The 22,239-nt window shown below is 34.0% G+C and overlaps 1 protein-coding gene across 7 annotated transcripts in view; it reads right to left on the reverse strand.

Moving 5' to 3' along the window:
- Positions 1 to 22,239, reverse strand: part of PCDH7 (protocadherin 7) — a 272,710-nt gene that overhangs the window by 131,232 nt on the left and 119,239 nt on the right. For 2 of the 7 annotated variants that reach the window (XM_039551546.1, XM_039551547.1), the window contains one exon: positions 14,214 to 14,322. The exons of 1 other annotated variant lie outside the window; for it this stretch is intronic. In XM_039551546.1, the coding sequence (XP_039407480.1) occupies positions 14,214 to 14,322 (109 nt within the window). Of the gene's footprint in view, positions 1 to 14,105; positions 14,323 to 22,239 lie in introns of all 7 variants that reach the window. 4 more of the 7 variants (XM_039551543.1, XM_039551545.1, XM_039551544.1 and 1 more) reach the window with 2 other exon arrangements.

Consider the following 22,239-nt stretch of genomic DNA (forward strand, 5'->3'; position numbering starts at 1 on the left):
TAAAGTCACACCTCTAGAAGTTATGAGAAAGTCATACACAAAGACCCTTCCTTCAGGGGTTATGAATGAAGCACAAAAACAAGGAAAATAGACATGAAAATATGTGAAGTTAAATAAAAAATATCATAAGTTTGTATATGTTTATATATCGTTTTGAGGTCAATCAAATGTCTGATTTTCTTATGGGGGCTTTCAATTAATTCTGACAGTAATATTCTATTGTATATGTGAGCATCTCGAGACTTGTAGGATTTAGACGATGTGTGCAAGCATACAGTATTTGGTCCAAAGTGTCTGTAATCCAATAAGCATAAAATGTAACATGTTTAGATATTTGCTACAATTCTACACCCCTACTGATAGCATTAGTTACAATCTTGTCATTTGAAACTCATAAAAAATGTTTTTTCTGGTTGAATAGATACTAGCAGTGTTTTCGTGATATCTCAGTATAAAATGCCAGTTAAGTGAAGAGCATTTGTAAAATACAGAGCCTTAAGGATGGAACTATATTTAGCTGTTTATAATGGTTGTAAATCCCTTCTTTACACAGTTATAGTAATGTGAATGAAGTTTTAATCTATTTCCTTATAGCAGAATCTCAGAAATAGTGCATGCTTATATATTTTATCCCTTTTGTGGAGTATAGTTCCTGTGGAAAAAGAATTGGCTATTGTAGCATCGTGCTGAAGAAATTTTAGTCCTGTGTGAGGTATGGAAAGGCAAGAATAACTCAAATTTAGACTGTCTAAATGAGTTTATTGTTTAATTGCTGTAACGTGATAATCCCTTTGGAATTACTGGTGAAAAAGATGATGCAAGAAAATCCCAGAATGTCCTCTCAGTGCTCAAGACTTTTTGAGATTTGGACACCAAATTATGAAGCAGAACACAGAGACTCTTTGCTCTCCAAGATTATGTCAGTGAACATAGAATAAAAGTCAACAAACATTTTAAAAGGCACTTTTAATGGAATTTCTTCATGTTCAATTGCTCTTTCAAGACTTGTTTGGAAACCATATTGTATACACTTATGTGTATATATATGTGAATTTCTATAATTGGAAATGATGGGATTACTTTTTGAAGAGGTAATCAAGGCACTGGAAAATTCACTGAACAAGAGGATTTCAAGAAATATTTGTGAGAGAAAATAGTGAATCAATATGGTAAAATTTTTGAAAAATATTTATTTCAGCCAGAGATCAGAATTGATTGAAAATCTAGAGAGTAGAAAAACCAATTTGTTTATTTCTTTCTGTTTTCCACCCTTTCTTGACAAAGAACAACTAACATTATTTTCAGCTAATAGAGCGCAAGCACTCCTGAGTTCCAACACTAGAAAGTACCATTACTTTCCAGGAGGAAAAAGTAAGCATTCCACATTGTAGTATTACTGAAACACTTCTTTGCATTGAGGTGATCCGAACTTGTTCACGAAACAATATTTAAAATTAGATTAGTATAAGTGCTAAGAAATATAGGAACCAATTATTCTTTGAAGCTTATGCCCTAACTAGTGTCCTTCACTACAATTATATGTGAAACGGTTTTAATCCACTGCTGAGGTTCAGCCCTATGTGGATTTTCTCTTTCCACATAAACCTAATGCTTCTGGGAAGTGCCAGGTTGTGAGTAGACAGAACACTCTTTCCAGTGTTAGCTGTTAGCCAGCCCAAAAAGTAGCCCTTGGCAGCCATTGCCATTCAAAGACTAATGGACTTTGTACCAGATCCTTTTTCCTTAGCTGTTCTTTGCTCTCCTCTTTCGTTAGCTGACAGTCTCAACAGGATGCTAGTTAATGCTTGTGGGGGCATGAGCATCTCTCCAGTAGGCAATATTCTTGAAGTGCTAGCTCATTTTATACAAGCCAGTTAACTGTCACCTGAGAGTAATGACTTTCTATAACTACTGAACTGAACTTGATTCAATTTTTTTACTATTTATCTTCACAGTAATAAACAAATTTGTCTTGTCAGTACAGTGTTTTTGCTTAAACCCTTCTGAAAAAGAGCTTTCTAAAAGTCTGTTACATGTGACAGGAAATACAACAGTACTAGACAGAGGGGAGAGGTGGTAGAGAGAATATTTTAGTTTTGTAAATTCCTTAAGTTCCTTAATTAACATAACATGCTTGATACTATTTATCAAGAAATTTCAGGATAACATCTTTCTTTATGTTTTGGAAAGGTTTTTCCACTTAAAATTCATAGCATGAACAACAGCATGTGGGACTCTACCTGGTAAAACCTAAAGGCAATTTTTTCCTTTTGAAGAGAAAAGCAAGAGAAAAATATTCACTTATCCGAACCTTTGAGGGTATCTTGGGTTTTTCAGCATTTTCTCATTATTATTTGTGAGATTAGATCTGATTGTGTCTCAAGTTTCCATATCTATGCTCCTGGCAAGTGAGCTATGCCTCTAAGCAACATCCTTTTTTAGGAACAGTGTGCTGTGGCAGTATAGAGCCTGTCCTCTGTATAGTCATTTATAAAATCTAGGATGTATTCCTCTTTGACTCTCACAACTATTTTGTTTCATCACGCTCTGTCCATGAGCTAACTTCTTATGCCACTGTATTTCTCAAAGTTTAATTCTGCAGATATGACCATTTCCAGTATAGGAAGAAACAATGGGTGGGAAAAACCAATTCTATTCATGCCCTTTGCACACTGCTGTTGAGTCCCTCATATTGGATAAAAAAACCATAAAGACATTTTGGTGTAATTCAAATTTGATTTTTTTTTCCTATCAACCTTTCCCCTCCACCCTTGGTGTCATCCAGGTAGAGAACTATGGGCAGAATATATTATTTTAGAACTTCTTACAAAAAACACAAAAGATAACCTGGTGTCAAGGTTCTGAAATCCTGTTTTTCTTACAGCTTTTCTCAGGCCTATGCTAATTGCTAAAATATGAGAGGGCTATCCAGAGCACGCTGAGAGTAGAACCAAAGTCCATGCTGTTTCTCTCCTCTGCCACTTCACTGTACTTCTGTACAACACCACATTGGAAAGAGGGTTTCAGGAAGGACGTGAGTCATCCAGGCAGATTCCGTGACTCTTGAATCATACTGTGTAGGTTCCTTGCATATTGTCAAATGGATCAATCACCATTTTTTTAGTTCTCCAGGGTTGCTTAAGTTTTTTCTTATATGCTTTACATGCCATTACAAAGTTTATTTCATCATGCTAGTACAAGCTTTCAATAAGCATGAAAACACATAATTAAGAAGGAGGTCTCATTTTAACTACCTTTGCCTGCCCATTTTTTACCAAAAATAATTTAACTGAATAATAAAACTGCATTAAATACAGTATATTAATCATGCTGTGGGGCATTGAATCGGACATCCTCAAACACAACTAGAATACTTAGTTTTCTCGTATTTTAAAAATCAACATATGTAATAATGTTACTCATGTTTACTCCTCTTTTGTCCACTTAACCCCCCATAGCCTTAGAAACTACTAGAAACCTAGGAAAAAAACAAAGTTAACTCTTTTATTACTGTCTCACATACTTGAATAATGGCTGTGTATGAGACAGCTAGAACAAGCACATTTCCAGATCTGTCACATCTACTGGTATATTACAATAATCCCCATATTATTATTGCAATACATAACAGACTATGAAAAGAATGCTGGGATAAATTATCTAATTCATTAGCAGGGAATGATGGCCACTATTAATAGAATTAGACATTGCAAGATGTTAATAAAATAACATACAATACATATATAAGTTTATCTCTCAAATACTTTGTTAAAGAAAACTAATAGGTTTCTATTCTCCACTTAGAGAATAGAAGTTTCTGTTATTGAATAACAACAGTAGAACGTAAAATTACATCAATTGTAATCAATTACATCTTTGCCTTCTCTTCGTAATAAAATTTGCAATGTCATATTCCACGGATAATATTACTTTAATATCTCATGATAATGTGAATATCATTGCACTGCCTCAAAAAGAGACAGATTCTCCTCTTCAAAGATGATATGAATTAATTGTGAGCAGAACAACTACATGAGAAAACCACTGACTGTGCAGCTGAAATAATTTAAAGATAGTAAGACAGCAGGACACAAATACCACACACTTTTTGAATTAAAGAGATTTAATTTAAAAAGCCTTTTCCCAGAATTATCTCTATGGACACTACTGGTCTTTATAGCACTATTAAAATTTCAGAAAAAACAGAAAAGTCCTTGGATCAAGAAAATAAATCTCCCATGAACCCTGGGGGAGAAAAGTAACACTTTTGTGGGAGATAGTCCTATGGCTTGTTTACATGCGATTTTAGATAGGATACACTTCAATTTTCTTCCCTTTCTGATGAAATAATGCAGATTGCTTAGTAAAAGAACAAATGACTCTGCAGGCATCATTAGGGTTGATTCATTCCTTAGATACAGCTAAAAACCAGGTTAAAACAAGCAAGTTGAAGAAGCTCGTACGGGCATGTTAGATTGCAAGAGAGCACACAACCATCAATATAAATTATCAGTACAGTTCTTCTTCACTGCATTTACATTTTACTTTTCCTATTATCCAAACAGAAGTTTACATTTCTGTCTTAATTTCAGCTATTTTACATGTTAGAAAAAAGTCCAGATTTGAATTATCCACCAAAATAATCTTTTTTTTTATTTGTTCATTGAGAGATGTGTTTGTTTTTTCTTGAAAGCCATATAAGAATGGACAGCCCTTTTAAACATGAATGGCAATTTATCTACAATAAGAGATTTGAAACCAATATTAATAGAATTTATTACTCTAGTCTACAGAAAAAGAAAACAGACCACCTTATAAAATAGGTATTACTAAAATACATTTTTTACATAATAAATGCTGACTTTTCTTTTGCTTTTATCTGTGCACAAAAATTATATTGGAGCATAAAACCCCTCCTTATTTGGTAGTGGGGTTTTTTTCTTATTGCTGTTCCTTGCCCAAAACAAGCCAAAAAGCCCTGAAATATCATTTTAAGTTAGTGTACAAAAATTTGAAGCAATTTCTTAAAAATTCTAATGTATGTCTTCTTCGAGCATATGACATGATTTTTTGTCTACTTATGCAAGGTATTTGAGTTGGCATTCACATTGAATGCTGTGTTGCTGTTGAGGCAAAAAAAGCAATATAGGTGATACTGTAGTAATATTCAGAAATGGTTAAATGCCTGAATTCGTATTATCCTTGGATTTAAATCCTCTTGTCATCATAGAAATTGTTCCATTTCTCTGAAAATCAGTTATAAAATATAAATATAAAATAGAACTCTCAGAACTGCAAATGACACATATCAAACTGGGGCTTCTAATTCCTTTAAATACCTTTCTGTAGATTTTGGCATACTAACTTTACATTAATATTTGCTGAAATACATAAGAGATGCACACGCTTCCCTTCAATCTTTGGGGTTTAAACCTTTTAAAATAATAACTGAGTAAAGGACTTCAAATACAACAGAAAATTTTAGTATGAGTACAAAGCAACACATTCTCTTAAAAAATCCCTGTCTACTGTTCCCTAACAGGCTAGGAAGTTCATTTTTCCTTTGTCCAATCCAAGACTAATGGGACACACAATCACTTTAATCACTTTCCTCATTGGGGAAAAGAGATATTAATAGTTGCATGCAATGGAAACTGGACAAATTTGAGTATGTAAATCCATAAAGATTACTAAATCCACATTACGGGGCTCAGAGAATCAGAATTCCCAACTGTTGATGTATAGAAAGCTACTTGGAAAACAAATCAGTTTATCTGCCCTGCTATACTTTCCCCTGAGCATCTTATTTTGGCCACCAGATGATCTTTGCCCTGACCCTATACATTACCTGGATCTCCCATATATATGGGATACATAAAAAATTCTGAAGAAGCCTTCTGTAGAAGGCTGGCACACAGGAATCCAGCCACGAAAACGAACCTTTCCAGATTATTGTTGGACCTGAAGAACTAAATTATGTAGCAACTAGGTAAGCACACTTCCTTTTATAACTTTGAATTTACACATCAGCAGATTAAAAAAAAATTTCCTTCAAGAAATCTTTTTGAGTTGCTTAAATAAGATACAGGCTGAAAACATGTAAAATTGAAGTTTTGGATGCAAAAAGAAATGCAAGACTGATTCCTTTTATATGTTCTTCTGTGTTTTGCACAGTGAGCTTTACAGTTTACAAATCTCTATTAAAAATTACATGATTTTAAAAAGAAGCAAAAAAAGAAGTGACCTCATTTAGAAGTGAAAATGCAACTTGTGAAACTAGTTATAAATTAATAACTCAGGGCAATACCTGTCTGTTCTCTGGCCTCGTACTCCACTTTTACTCAAACTGTTCATGTAACAAGAGTAGTTAAAATAAAAATTTTTGTTTATGACATAGATGGGCACCTGCTGGCTTAATACACTTGAGATTTGAATTTGTTTCCCTATTTTTAAAATCAGATCTTTGTGAATGTCATGATTCCTTTAGGTTCAACTCTGTGGCCAATTAGACATGCTCATATTCCTTCAGTCCAAGTACCCCATTTTGAAAATACAGTCAGAATTTTGTTCTGAATTAATAATTTGTATGTAATAATTTTAAAAATGGACCCAATGAAATTATACAGTTTATTCTCTTAATTTTATCAGTAGGTTTTGGGCTTATTTTTTGTCTATAGGAAAAGCTACTGATTCTAAAACATCATACCCAACACATAAAGATTTGTGACAAAGACAGTTGTAAGATTACGTGTTTTATAAAGATAATAAGGTATCAACATTTTCTGCAATGTATATTAAATAAAAAATAAACAGAAGAGTAGTTGAGAACCAGCAGTAACGGGAAAAGTATTTTCCACTGAAATTAAGATGAAATACACATATAAAGGACTTGTTTTGGACCTTCATCATCCTTGAAGATTTGAAGGGATAGAAAGATCTAATGTTGTCCAGGAAACTGAAGAAGCTTACATTAAATACAGCCAACTGGGAAATACAGTATGCTGAAAGAACTCCTTGGAACAGAGGAAAAATAAATTTCCGTTGAATCTTCACATCAGATTTTTTTCAGGAAAGAGCCTGCCTTGGATGCAAAGGTTGCTAAATATTCCATTCATAAACCAGATGTCTGTTCTTCCTTGAGTTTGTAAATTTTGGAATGCATTTTGCCTTCCCATCTACATTCAGGACTGCAACAGTATCAAAGGGAGTTCTGCAATCTGCATCAGTGGGAGGCTGCCTGAGCTAGCAGCTGGCACGGAAGACTTGGACAAAAGCCTAACTTCCCTAAGTCAGTTGCAAAACCTTCATCAAACTGGAAGTTGATATTCAAATTATTACTTTTTGAGGGGTGCACAAAGTTTGGATCAATTCATAGCATGACAGGGGACATACTGCTTTACTTTCTGATCATTTCGTTCTCCACTTGTCAGTTTAGTATGTTCGTTCATATCCACCTCAGCAAAATGATTTGAAATTCATAGAGGCAGGTTATATAACTGCAACTGCCTAGATCTCATGAGTATTTGCAGTGAGAACTGACTCACTGAGATTTGCACATGTGTGCACACCCACATGCTCATACAAACCCTTCCCTTACTGCATCATCCTAACAGATACAACTGCAGGTATGGTTCTTTAAAAATACAAAGTCTTCCTCCATTTTAAAATTATTGGTCAAAAATTGATGGAATGTAAACATGGAGTTCCTTTTTTAAAGGGTAATAAAAGAAACCAAAGTTTTAGTACATGGCATTTCAAGTTATCTGGTATCAATAGGCTGTTTTTAACAGTGGTGAACAGCTATTGCTGTATATACTTTCTTTTTAAGAGCAGGATACTGAAATCAGGAGTGGAGGAAGAAATCCTATAATATGATTTTTCAGAAAAGAGGCATATGTTATTCAGTCTGCAGCACAAAAGAAGCTAGAACAAATACAATGGGAAAGCAATAGAGAGAACACCAAGAGTCATACAATTCTTTTCAGAAAATCAGAAAAGTGCTGAATAATTTGTTTTGCTACCAATGTGTGGGGGCTGATTTCCAGTACAGAAATATTCATTCCTTTGATTCCAGCAGATCCAAGCATATGTTCTCTGAGCAGTTAAAATCCTGACCAAGTGTAAAACAATTCACAGCAATACTCAGGTACACTTCATTAATAGAACACAGAAGTTGTTATTTATCTGGACAGTCAAGGAAAATAGAGAAGGTATAAAAAATACTATTCTGGTGTCTTCAATGAGAGCTACTTCTGATCATATTTGGCATATATTTGGGGCTTTACTTTACACTGTGCATTTGAAGTACAATGTAAACATAGAACAGTAGTTAATATACAGTAAACCTTAGTGCAATGACATAAAATGGACAACTGAAAATAATTTCTCAACTTTGTGTGATAAATTATTGGCTTAATAAAGTAAATTTATATGTAAAATATATATATCAGCACTAGGAATTTAACACACAATATATTTCCCTCATTTCTATTACAAGTATATGTATATAACACTTCAAAATACAAGTAATTTTTAAAGAACAGACACAATATAATTTTAAAACTTAAAGTATTAATGTGCATATAGGTTATCAAACCTATTCCTCTTTTTTTATTCCTAGTTTTGTTGAAAAAACTCACTAGACATATAGGGTAAGGTCAGCTAAAGGAACACAGTAAAATATTAGAAATGAAAAAAATCAAGAAGAAAAGCAGCCAGTGTACTTCCCAGACAGGTTCCCTGCCTTACATAAGACTACCTAGTGCATCAGGGATTCCTGCACAGCTTGTCTTCTGTCTTACAAGCTGGGTTTTTTTTTTTCCTCTTATAAAATGTCTTTTCACAGATCTTATCAGAATTCTGTATCCTCAAAAAAACTTTGTTCAAGATATAATTCATCACTGAATATGTATGTGTTCAGTGTTAAACATTACCCGTGTATGTTGCTAGTGTTAAAGAATCCAAAACTCATTGTGTGCCTAATTATAAGTTAAGATTTATCAGAAACAAATATAGGAATTCTTATGTGTTTGTATTATATAATAATTTTTGCAGCACTTTCTTGTATTTTGAGTTCATGCATGCAGGGTGACATTTAAGAAAAAGTAGATGCAGCAGCCATGACAGAATAAAAAAGAAACCAACCAAAAAAAATGAACTGTTACTGAATAATCACTGCATTGAAAACCTTTACTGACTCAGCCTCTCAGATGGACTACTTACATCAACATTTTCTGGACACAATTTTAAAAACAAAATTACTCTCATGCAATTTTCAGGCCTGAATTCAAGAGAACAGAACATTTGAAAATAATGGGAACTACGAAAATGCAGTCATTCTCTGAAATAAATCAGTGAGTGTCTGTTTGCCATGTTTGCAATAAGGACAGTTAAGTCTTCAAGAACATTAAGCCATGTTATTTGCACTGCAAAAAGCTAAAGGAAAATAGATTCTGTAAACACGGGTTCTCTAATGGATTCTTTTTTTCACACTTTGGTCTGGAGAACAGATTAAGAATCTATTTCACAATTAAAAGTGAGAGAATGGTCTTACAGATAAAACTAATTACATTTATTAATTTTCAAAATTCACTTTGCATTTTTAAGTCATCATTTCCTACATTATGAACTCCTTCTCTATACTGATGGTGGAACTTTGACACTTGCAATCTAAATCTGAAATTGTAATTGAAAACAGAGCATATTATCAGACTGTATGAACCAATGTAACACACTTCTCTTCCTTGCCTTTTACTTCTTCATGTGTCAGTCAGAGAGTAATTTATCTTTTGATTTCTTTGTGGGAGTCAAGTAACTGAATCACAAAAGTTCTGAGCTCCTTTTTAAGCTCTGCTCCTTACTTTATCTGTGACTTCAGACATGTCACTTAATCTTTCTTTACTCCATTTCCCTCTGCAAAAATGGAAGCTGTAAACCATTCCCTTATTTTCCTTCTTTCACAGAGATGAATACTCTTCTCCAACCCTATTTGATATTGAAACATGGGCTAACTTAAAATTCTCTGCTTGCAGATCAAAGTCATGTTCATGTAGACGTACCTGAGCTAGCTTTAAGGCAGGTATCTCAGGTGTGGCAAACGGTCTAATTAGGCCTGCACGGAAACAAATCTCTAGGGAGGATCATACAAGCCATAATCTACAGTGCTGCAGTTTCACCACTATACGTACCTAGCTAAATGAAACAAAAATTAAAACTGATTAAGCTACTACATGCATAAATAAATAGTAGGTATGCAGAAATCAGGGGGTAGGGAGAAGGAATTTAATGAAATATTTCTAAGAGAGCTGCAAGAAACATGAGAGAGACCTAATAGAACTAGGTGAAGGGTAATGAAACAGAGCCATGAAAGCTCTGTTTAGAGATCATATCTGTAATTAATAACATAGGAATTAGTGTGAGAAGGCTGTCTTCAAATTGTGAGAATACATCTCCAGCTATCCCTACCTTCGACAGAAGAAATAGAGCCTAGGAAGATTTAGAATTCAGAGGAAAGGTAAATTATAAGGAAACATAACAATCCATACTATTTAAAAAGTTACATGGAATGCTTCCATGCTCTTTCTCATAATGAAATAAAGGAATAGTCACTAAAACAGTTAAATGAGAGTCAGAAAGCCGAACCTGAAACAATTTTGGTAGCCTTCAGAGGATTTCGCTGTTGAAAGACATCCTCCAGGCCAGTAACTTGGCTTGTGAAAAATTAGTGGATTTTTAGTACAACTACTATTGTTATTATTATTTAGAAAATCACATTCTGAATATTAACTGTTAGGGTCAGGAGGAGAGGTAATTCTGGAAGCTTCTGTCACAGGGGTTTTTTAAATTTTCTTCTGAGATGTGGTATTAGGCATAGTCAGAATGAGAAAGCTATGACAAAAGACCAGGAAACTAATTTACCATGGTAATCTATTTGCCCTTGATATACAAATATGAATGTAATGAAAATGTTCTTCAGAAAATTATTGTACAATTTACATTAACACAGTACCATTCTAATAGCAAAATCAGAGAAGGCTGCATATATGAGCAGAATTTCCTTGTAAGGAAAGCTCCAAGGGCAGGGGATAAATTAACTCAGAAGTTACTTTTGGTTCTGCAGATTTTACTAATTAACAAGATCTTTGCATACTGAATTTTCACAGTCAATCTGCTAACATGTCTTTTTTTCTTTATTTTTTTTCCTCCCGCATCTGACACCACAGCTAATCAGCAGAATAAAACTTCAATCTACATCTGACAGTCATGTAGGCCGGTAGGCAATGTACCACATATTCTAAGAAAATGAACCCCCTTACCCCTTTTTTTCCCATATTCCAGTGTTTTATTCTCAACTGAGAAAATGTAAAGAAGGTCTTAACAGCAAATAGAAAGTTGAATTTCCTATTTACTCGACCTGTGAACTGAACCTTCTTAAATTTGCCTTAACGGTAAAGATTACTTGTTTTCCTTAGTCATCTAGGTTTGAAAAAAATTAAGGAAATGCATCAGAAGGTTTCATCTACTGTGCTGAAGATTATTATTTCAAATTCTAAAATTAAGGAAATCCAAAGCAATTAATTATAACTGCATTGTTTCACACCAACTGAAATTAGATGGTAAATATTTGAAGTAAAGATTAATAGCCAAGATCACTTCCAAAATGCTGTTTCCATGGAAAATCTACATGAAAATACAGTATAAATCCTGATTAAAACCTAACCAAGCCAAACACTGCAGATTACCTAGATTCCAATTAAATGTGACAAATGAACACTTGACAGACTTCAATTCCAATTATATTTCTGTCAGAATGGTCCATTAATATTGAAGACTACATTATCAGAATTTGACCAATACAATTGTGCTTAAAATAGTTAATATACAAGTGGACTTAAGAGTCATATTACAGAAAACTCTCACTCAAATATCAGGTATTACATATATGAATTAAAAAAAGTACATTCCATCCTGTTCCATCATTATTTATAGATTAATGTTAACAGAAATTTCTGGAGGCAGATCACATGCCAGTGTTGAAATCTTGCTTTTAAAATGTGACGGGAAAATCCAAAAGCCTCTAGAGTATAATTTTCATCACAACATCACCTACCTTTTAAAGGTTTCAGTTCAAGGTTTTATAAAGGAGGAGGAAATCTTGATTATTCTATGCATGTCTTACCATGCAAAATTTTTTACTGGAGATTATTTTTTTCATTCACTTTAATTCACCATGAACTAACGTATTTATCTATGTTTCTATTTATTAATTATAGAATACTATTTTCAAAACCAAATCCAAGAAATTCATCCTACCAAATACAAAATAAAATATTTTCAAAAAACAAAATCATCTAAAATATTTTAGTTATTAGAATGCAATTCCAGTTTTTGCATCAATACAAAAACTTTAATTATTTTGCTTTAATTTATGACACTGCTCAAGCACTCTTCATTTTCAATTACACTTCAGTTAGTGTGATCTTCTTTTTCATTGGCTATCAAGTGCATTAAAAATTACATCCATTTGTTAATCTACAGTTTCTTCAGCTTGGATCAGGCATATCCCATATTAAAATATTTTCTGAACTCAGAATTTCATGTCTACAAATCTTCTACCTTGCTGCATGTCCAAAGTAATTGACAAATTGTTTAATTTTATTTTCCTAACTACAAAATCTCACTACAAAATAGACAATAAAATAATCAGCTCAATTTAGGTACAAATTCTATAAGCTTTTTTTATGAAATTTTTTCCAGTAACATCATTATCACTTTATACCCCTACCCCATCCCCAGAAAAATGAAATGTAAACAAATATATTAATATAAACAACCAAGGAGAATGTATAAAAGCAAACGTATAAACATACGTAATCTAATATATCTTTAGATGGATAATACTATCTTCCTTTTTAGTCAATTTTTTTTGCTGTTGGGATATATACTTTAAGCATATGTAGACTGCTGTAGCCATTCTTTAGTAATAGATACTAGATTTGGAAATATCTTACCGTGAAGAATAACATCGTTTTAATGGTTTGACTTGTCTCTTTCAGATAAGACAAAACCCCAAGAACAATTCAGTATTGAAAAACTAAAACATGCACTTAGCCACACTAATCAATTCATTCTATAACGAAAAAATACACCACCCTTCTTGCATGTACCCACCTATTACAGTGGAATTAGAAACCCCATTATTTATTTGGTTATCAAAAATCTGTACACTTTGATGTGTATTAATTTATTTTGTTGTTCCTGGGCAAATGAAAATACAATGAAGTCAGTCTCTGACTTCAAGTCCAAGAACTGGAGAACAGTGAAGTATTCATGTTCTATAAAATATGTTTCAAAAAAATAGGTCTTTTTGGTTTTTTAATCTCAAATAGTTTTAGATAGAAAGAAAAGCAGAACCTAATCTGAGACTCATATTAATATTTTTTGGTTTTTAATAGTAGGAGAATTACTATGGAATAAATATTTAGCATTTTCCCCTTTTACATAAATGGACCCTGAATTTAAATGAGATGTTGTAAAACTACTGAACAAAATAAAGTGTGAAGAAAAGGAAAGTAATGTTCTATTCTAAATAATGAAGAATGGACTTGACATTGGGTTTTATTTTGAAAACAGTCTATACAACATTTTTGGGGAAAAGAGAATTCTCTAGAGTGGGGTTTTAAGATGCTATTTTCTTTTCCTGATGCTATATATATTACATTCAGGGAAATTTCCTAAGTAGTTTTTGAATCAAAAATGGAAGGAAATGAGAATACATGTCCTTTATGGTCTTTTATCTAAAATGAAAAGTATGTAATTTTATTCAATTTCCATTTCCCCAGACCTCTACTGATATTTTTTTTCAGTGTTTTAACTACTTCTACAGTATAGATTTTAAGTCATATAAAGAAAAGAAAGTGCTGTTTTAATTAGTGGTGTTATGTTCCATTATTTTGTATACCTGCATTTTAACAAACTTTAAAATCAAATCATTACAATTTTAATTATTTATATATTTATTTATATTTTTGGACTGACCTTTCAAAAGTCTACTTAGTATCACTTGCTAGTGAGATTATGTGTGTGAATGTTGTGTTTGCCCCTACCATTTTCCATATGCTCTGCCTCACCAACACTGCCATCCGGCGTAGTCCTTTCGTAGTTGTCCTCTGGGAGTGGAAGGGCACCCAGTCTTGGCCCTGATGAACTCTTACTGCTTGGTGTTTCTGACTCCTCCAGACCGCTGTCATAGCAACTCTGCAATGACCCTTGATGCGGGTCCTGAGGCTGACTCACAACAGAAAACGTCACTCTACGAAACGGCTGCAAGAGAAAAGATTCTGAATGTCACTGGAAAGTACAGTCTTTGAACAACTGATTCTCAAAACATGACTTAAGCAAACTAATATTTTAACATTTACCAGTTAAACAATTTTGTCTACATTAAAGCAAATAGAAAGTACAGTTCTTACACAAAAGGCCACTGGACAGAATATGCATGGAATTTTACTGCAATACACGGTCCAGAACCTTCACGCAGTTTATCATAGTCTCCTTTCAAATGGCTACATGGGCTATGAAAGCTGACTATAATTATTCGTAAATTTTTTACACTTTCTCTATCAATCAGTTGTAATAAGTTGATCAGATTTAATATCAGACTGCATAAAGGTACTTGACAGTGTGTGTGCATGTATGTGTCAGATCGTGTGGGTGGGTAAATATGCTCACCTGTAAACTATGTTGTGGGTATTATGAACATAGCAACACAGCCATAAGACTTCTATAAAACCACTTCCTGTGTTTCTGAAAGGTAGTTAACATGAGAAAGGGGGGAGAGGGGGAGGACGGAGGGTGGAAGGGAAAAATAAGAAGGGGACAAAAAAGTCTCTTAGGTCCTTTGCCATAAAAGTCAGCGCCTGGAGACAGGGTGTGTTGCCAGCTGACTTAATAAAGCCTTTAAAGTACCGTGAGCACAGCTGACACAACACGCTTCCACAGGGACTGTACAAACATGGATTGTTAGAGATTTGTATTCATTCAAAATGACAGATATTACTGTTGCTCTGGAAGCCTACATGCTGAACCCTGGCACCAATGAGAATCCCAGGAAGTGGGAGAGTCAATCCTTCACATTTCAGGGGACACTGAGGGCATGCAGGATTGTCAGTCAGTAGGGGATTCTCCTAGGATTTGAACTACACTCAAGCAGCAATGATACATTTAAAATATTTTAATGATACATTTGTAATAACTTGCTGTCACAAGGTTAGAAAACCACAGAAAAATGTCTGGTGTTCTAGCAAGCACCTTCTGAAACAAACACCAATAGGTCCATTTTATAAGACACTATGCAAATTTTCCCATGTTTAAAATGGGGTGTCTAACAGCACTGTCCTTTGGATTCAGATGTGTTTCAACCACGATGTTAGGATGAGACATAGGCATACATCACTCCCACTGGCGACTGTAGTCACCATAGGATGGAAATATATATGCAGGCCAGATGGGAGAAAACAGCAACTGCAACCACACACACAGGCTCTGCAGAACAGAAGTCTACATCAGGTTTACAAGTAGAGGGGTAGGTGGAGTTTCATTTTGAGGGTACAAAATTCTTCTGAGGGTACAAAATTTTGAAGATATAAAGGTATTTAGTGCTGATGGTAGACAGGTTGGACAACAAATATAATTCTGAACCTTCCTGTCACAAGTAGATAAAAAGTTTAAACAGGTAACTGCTACCAGAAATACTTTACTGTAACTGTTTGATGGACTGAAACTTCATGCTGTAATCTGTAACTATACATCAGTTACTACTTCGTTGTGGGCCAATGACACAGAATGTAAATTTCAGCGATTTGAGTTCACCTAGACCATCCCCTAGGCTATTCCTGAATATCAAACTATTCTGGCAGTCATATTTGCACCAATGGAGCTGAGACCGAGGCCCCTTGGCATCTACACACATCAAATTCACAAAGTTGAATTAGGGTTCCTTACTGGCTCGACCCCAAATTTCCTATAGCAGAGTCTCAGATGTCCCAGTCTTTAAAATAAAATGCAATAACCATATAAATCTTGACGCAATAACCATATAAAAAAGTAACAATTTGAGCTGGTACCTCTGAGGAGGGGCTTCAAACAGAGGAAACTCTGGGCTCTTATACTCTCATAGTCTAAGTGCATGAAAGTCTTGGGCTCTTCAGCTTCTGCCATATCACTGAGTGTCTGGTCACCTGGATGGGTGCAGGTCCCCATGCCCTTTATTATGCTAAGGCTTAGCTATCTGTGGCCTCTCGCCTTGTGCTCCCAACACCCAGAGCTCCCACTGCAGCTGCTCACCAAGCTACCTGTGCTGACTGTATTCCTCAACACCAGAAGGACTTTGCATCATCTACAGTTCCTGCAAGAACAGTGATGTAATTTAAAATGGAAATTAGAAAAAAAAATTCATCAAATATTTGGAACTTTATGTTCCATTTCTTATCGATTTTTTGGAAAGCAGTCTCAACTAGATCATAAGAACAGAACACCTGTTTATCACATCTGTAGCTACCACAAGAATCATAGCAAAGTTACTTAAAATAAGTTTTGGAACAAGCTATAAAAGATTTAGGAGCATTCTGTTCATCTTCCCATATTCTTTTAAAGCTATATTCCTTACCTAGTTGGCATATAGGGAAGAGATGTGACAGATGCAAAGTTGAGCTGTTTTATAGCTGGGGCTGAAAATTCCCTGAGAACATCACTACATATCCTCAAAACTAAAAGAAATGTTATGTACTTTTACTAAGTTATTAAGAATAGTTTTTAAACAGATCTGGGTGCTACTCTTACTTTTTTCTTAAGTGCTGTACTGAATGAGAATTATCTAACACAAAACTAACACACAGAGTATTCAGTTGAGTAGAACCAATTCAGTCCTTTCCACAGAATATCAATGAGAATGACATAATGATGATAAAATTCTTTCTGAAAGAATGATGTGCATGTTAATCATAATTGTGCATGATTTATTGCACTTCTACTTTTAGTAAAAACATCACAATTCTGACCTTTCTATTGCATTACTTCTGAGAACCAGACCTTCTCAGGCAAATGTGTTGCAAATTTTGAATGCATCCTGCCTCATGGAATAATATCATGGCCTATCCTTTTCCAAAAAAAGAAATAGACTTGGATCATAATATATGTTTGTTATCTGCATAATTAGAAACACTCCATGTAATTAATATAAAGAATTTTAAGACCAAAAAAAATTAAATATCTGTATTGCAGTTGACTTTCCCTTTCCCACACGTCATCATCTCTGATATACAAATTACCATATTCTTTAGACAGTTTAATATGGAAAAACATTTGTCAGAGCAGAACTATCAGTTATAAAAGATACTGAGTTTTTATATACTTTGCATATTTGGGCTAAATTAATTCTGGTACCTAAATTTTACACCCAAAAAACTAGGACATCTTAGAGATAAAGTTGATGAAAACACAGCAGTATGGGAGTTCTATAAAATGCATCTGAAAAAACCCTGTAATGCATGTGCATGTTACTGTTCATGAAACTCATAATACTCCTTTAATTGTTACTAGTAAGAGCATTTAAGTTAAATGAGTTTAAATCTCTGTGAACTAAGTTATAAGCACCAGAATACTAATACATAATAAATACTACTTATGCATCAGTTACTACGAGTACAATAAGCTCCCCCCCAAAACCAAGGACTTTCTTCATATACTCTAATGTTCATTTATATCCAAATCTGCAAAAAACAGTTAGGTTTCACATAAAACTCCATACTGATGAGACAAAAAAGAGGGAAAGGTGATAAATACCAGGATTAATATTTACAAAAAGTTATAGGTAAAATGCTGGTTTTCTTATGCACTTATAGCCATGCCAAAATAAAGATAATAATCTGCATTTTAACAAGCAAAAACAGACTACATATTAAATTTTGTTCTACCATTTATAAAATTACATCAGTAATTTCTCGGAAAAATGGACAGGAGAAATTTCCAAGTGCTGACAAATTAAGACACCTACCCATGAGTGGAGAGGGTTATGTTTAGCTTTATTAATTTTCAATGCACAGCATTAACAGAGCTGCATCTGCCACCAGTATGAATCAACATGGTAGAGCTACTTTTACCCAAATAAGTCCACTAGCTGTTCAATTTGTCCGTCACAGAAAAAAAGCAACCTTAATCTTTTATTAGTCCTTTGGTAGGGGTAGCCCTTACAATATTCAGGTTTAGTAAGAAGACGGTAGGTTTGATAATTTTCACCCTCTGAAAACTGGTATCATATTTTCTGAGAACAGCATAGGGAGTCATTCCTAATTATATCTGATCTTGGAGATTAACAGATCACAGAGAAAAGATACACCTTTTCATTATACCTCAATAATCACTGCTTCTTCCTTGTTTCAACTGTACTTCTTAAATGGGATAGTTTATTTTCCAATCATCCATAGGAAAAAAACCACTGCAATTCCAAAGACACATACTTCCTGCTATCTGTAGTAATTGAGCCCTATTAACTTATTCTATGGTACAGTGTTTATCTTAACCTGTGTTAAATAAGTCATCCTTATCCAAGCTGGAAACTAAAACTATATTTTTAATACATGAAGAATCCTAGTTTTGGAGCTTGACATTAGGGACAGAGTTTGGATAGACTTGGTGAATGGCAATATATCCATATAGCTCCACAAGACTTAATTGTGACACTTTTTCACCATTATGAGATATTTCTTTCATATCTTGATGTTTGAAGTTTTGCACTATATTTCCTGGTATTTCACACTGCTCATGGATTATAATCTTTCATGGTTTCTGTATATCAGTTGCTATCAACATTATAAACATTGTCTGTTCAAAAATGTCGGTGCATTTGAACTACAGTAGTGTGGTGGCAGAGTAAATCCTTTTTACATTTAATTGTTCAGAGAGCTAAGCTTGCAACCATCAACCAGTTCTCAGCCAGTTGCTTCACAACTTATTCTGTGTACAAAGTGAACACACTAAAGAATAACTCTCTTAATTACTTAACACTTGGATAAAAATAGTAAGACTTCCTGGCCTTCCTGCGGTCACAATACCTACATCTCAAAACCATAAGGACTGAAAACATTATAATCAAATGTAAAATGCAATTTAAGATGCAACTTAGTGACATTGCTAAAGAATTTGAGTTACATTTGCTTTTGTCCGTGCTTGGAAGAAAGGGGTTCAGAGCACATGGCAGAGGCAAGTGTCTTGGGGAGGGGGAGGGGAAGCTCAGAACAGGCAGCAACAACTTAGTATGTAGAGAAACATTAAAAAATTAGCCTAAACTGAGAACCAAGCTAAAGCAATCTATACTCTTTCAAGTATTTCTACCGGTTTGTTCACCATTATCTTGGACATTACTCAAACCCCTGGAACATTAGGAACTAGGGTTCTTATTTTTCCCTGACTCTCAAATCAAATGACTTTCCACTTCAACGACGCATGGTATCCTGGGGTATTTAAGGTGGCCTAAGAGCTAGCTGGAGATTGTCTAGTCCAACTCTCCTGCTCTAAGTAGAGTCGGATAGAGCACTTTGCCCAGGGAGATGATCATTCAGGTTTTAGTATCTTCAAGAATGGAGACTCCATGGCCTTTCTGAGCAACCTATTCCAGTCTTGAAACTCTAATGATAAAGGAGGTTTCCCTTAAGTTTCAATGGAATTTCTGTATTTTCTGTTGTTACCAAAGCGTGAAAAGCAATGGTGATGAGTCGGGCCTAAATAATATAATTCCTGTTAGCTTCAGAAAGTCAGTCAACATCAAGCTGTTTGTAAGACTAATACAGTGACTCTGAGATGTGTATAGGGTAGATCTGAAAAATAGGCAGAAGAGATGCATCAACTGATCACATAAATTCAAAGTGTTTCTTTAGCACTTGAATTTTGATACAACATGTCATTATCCTTTTCTTTCTATTCATTCTTAATTGCTGGAAGCTTGTTGGAAGACAAACAAAATATTAATGAATGATTCCTATTCTGCATGAACAGTTTCAACCCACACAACTCTTTTTCCTATTCAAATCACATATTTCTACTGTTCTAAACTTCTGTCATTGCAGTTAATATAAAATTGACAGGAAATTAAATTAAACAGGCATTATTTTTTCAATGAGAAGACTGAAACACCTGAGATTAGTACTAGAGCAGCAGGCTAAAAGAGGAAAAAGATGCTGATAAGGAAAATGATGGGTTGGGGTTTTTTTATATTTAGCAAAATGTAGTGACAATTGTAACTTTCAACAGGACTTGAATAAAATTTAAAAAAATATTTTGATATTACAGCTCTGCAACAGACAGCACCTGTGACAAACAGTAATTAGCTTAGCTATCCGGCAAGAATTCTAGATACAAGAGAAGGACTCTCCATAATTATTTTCATTTATTTTGGTTTCACTTTTATTAATTTTACTTGCTGTAGTGGTCTTCCGGTCTTGTACCAGAAGCATATTTTGTTTGTTCTGTATAAATTTGAAATACACATCCATTAACATCTATTTGTTTAAGCCCAAGGCCACATTTTAAGATTTGCTATTCAGGGATAATATTTCATAATTCATTTTACATTACAGGCATAATAGTGTAACATTCAAACATACTTTATGCCTTTTAAGTTTAGTGCTTTTCTCAAATATATTTTGTTTCCTCTTATCCAAACTTCCTTTCTGAATCAAAATAAGGACTTCTGAGCAGGCCAAAATTATTTTTATTCCCCTAGCAACATGCATTAAATAAATTCCTAATAATTCTTGTCTCTGTTGTAACTAAGCAAATAAAAGGCCTTCCTTTATTTCAGTGAATATCACCAAAGAACCAATAGCACGAAGAACATCTCTTACTCAAAGATACTCTCAAAGATACAACACTCTTTCATGATAGAATCTTTTTATTTAGAAAAATTGGAATTTAGAAGGCTGGTAGGCCAATATTCTCAGTATATCATCAGAGCCCTTGCTAGCTATTGAAATGTGAGCATAAAGAAACTAAGAATAAATGAGAATCTGCATCAGAGATGGTAAAAAAAAAATTGCAATAATATTTTAGTTCACCTAAGTTATGGACTCAGAAATTAATCTCCTTATCATCCCCAAATTTGTACTTTGCTATCTTTGGAAGGAGTACCATGAAGCAAGTACATTGGACCATTTGCAGCAAATTCCAAAGAAGGAAATGGTCCAAAAGCCTCCATAGACAGCTTGAACTAGAAGGAGCTCAGTTCACAGTATCAGACAAGCTAGTCCACAGTAAATCTCCACAGAATGCATATAGTATGAAAATAAGTCTCAGAGCCCACTGTTTCACCATGCAAATCAATTCCTCTTGTGCCATTCTATTTGCTATTGTAGACAGAGACAATTTTTAAAAAATTGCTTTCTCTTTGTTTTGTCTCCCTGCACAAAGAGAGGCTTTTCTGCAAAGGGAACTTCGCCAGAATGCTACTGAAATCACAGATACAAATAGCTAAAGCATATATGAACCTTTCAAAATATGAAGCCTTAGTATTAGCAAATCACTGATGCACAAGTAAGGTCTTCTAAGTAATGTAAAATATTCCTGCTGCTGAGATGAAATATTTTGGATAAATCTAGAATACACCATGATGTTTTGTATAGAAATGGTTAGCTAAAAATGAAGAAAACTGACCATCTGAAAAGTTTTGAACTATTAATTCATACATTAAATCAAACTAGAAGTCTTTGTGTCTTAAGTTTCGCCTATGAGCTGTCATTGTTAAAAAAGTTAACTATTAATATTATTGAGAATATTTTGGTTTTAGTTACTGTTCACAAGTCTCTAGCCCAATATGAATGTAAAAGTCACAGCATCAAATTTTAGGAAAATTCAGCAATAACTCCTGGAAGAATAAGATCAAATTCTAAATGTATATGAAAGTATAAATAAGGCATTTCAAGTTTAATAGGGAAGATATACAAATATACTCAATACAGATACAAAGATTCATTAATTTTCTGAGTGATCAGATATAAGGATTTTTGCACTGGTCACCAAAATTGTATTGATGATGACATATTTTCCAAAATCTGCAGTTGAAATGTTTTCCAAAATTAGGTACCAATATATCAATTCATCAATATTTTGCATTAATTTTATCTACAATTCCTCAATGTTTGTTTACTGTTTATTCATCTAAGTTGTCCAAATTTTTCTTTAAACTTAAAT

Source organism: Corvus cornix, chromosome 4, assembly GCF_000738735.6.
Source record: "Corvus cornix cornix isolate S_Up_H32 chromosome 4, ASM73873v5, whole genome shotgun sequence".
In the NCBI taxonomy this organism is placed as follows: Eukaryota; Metazoa; Chordata; class Aves; order Passeriformes; family Corvidae; genus Corvus; species Corvus cornix.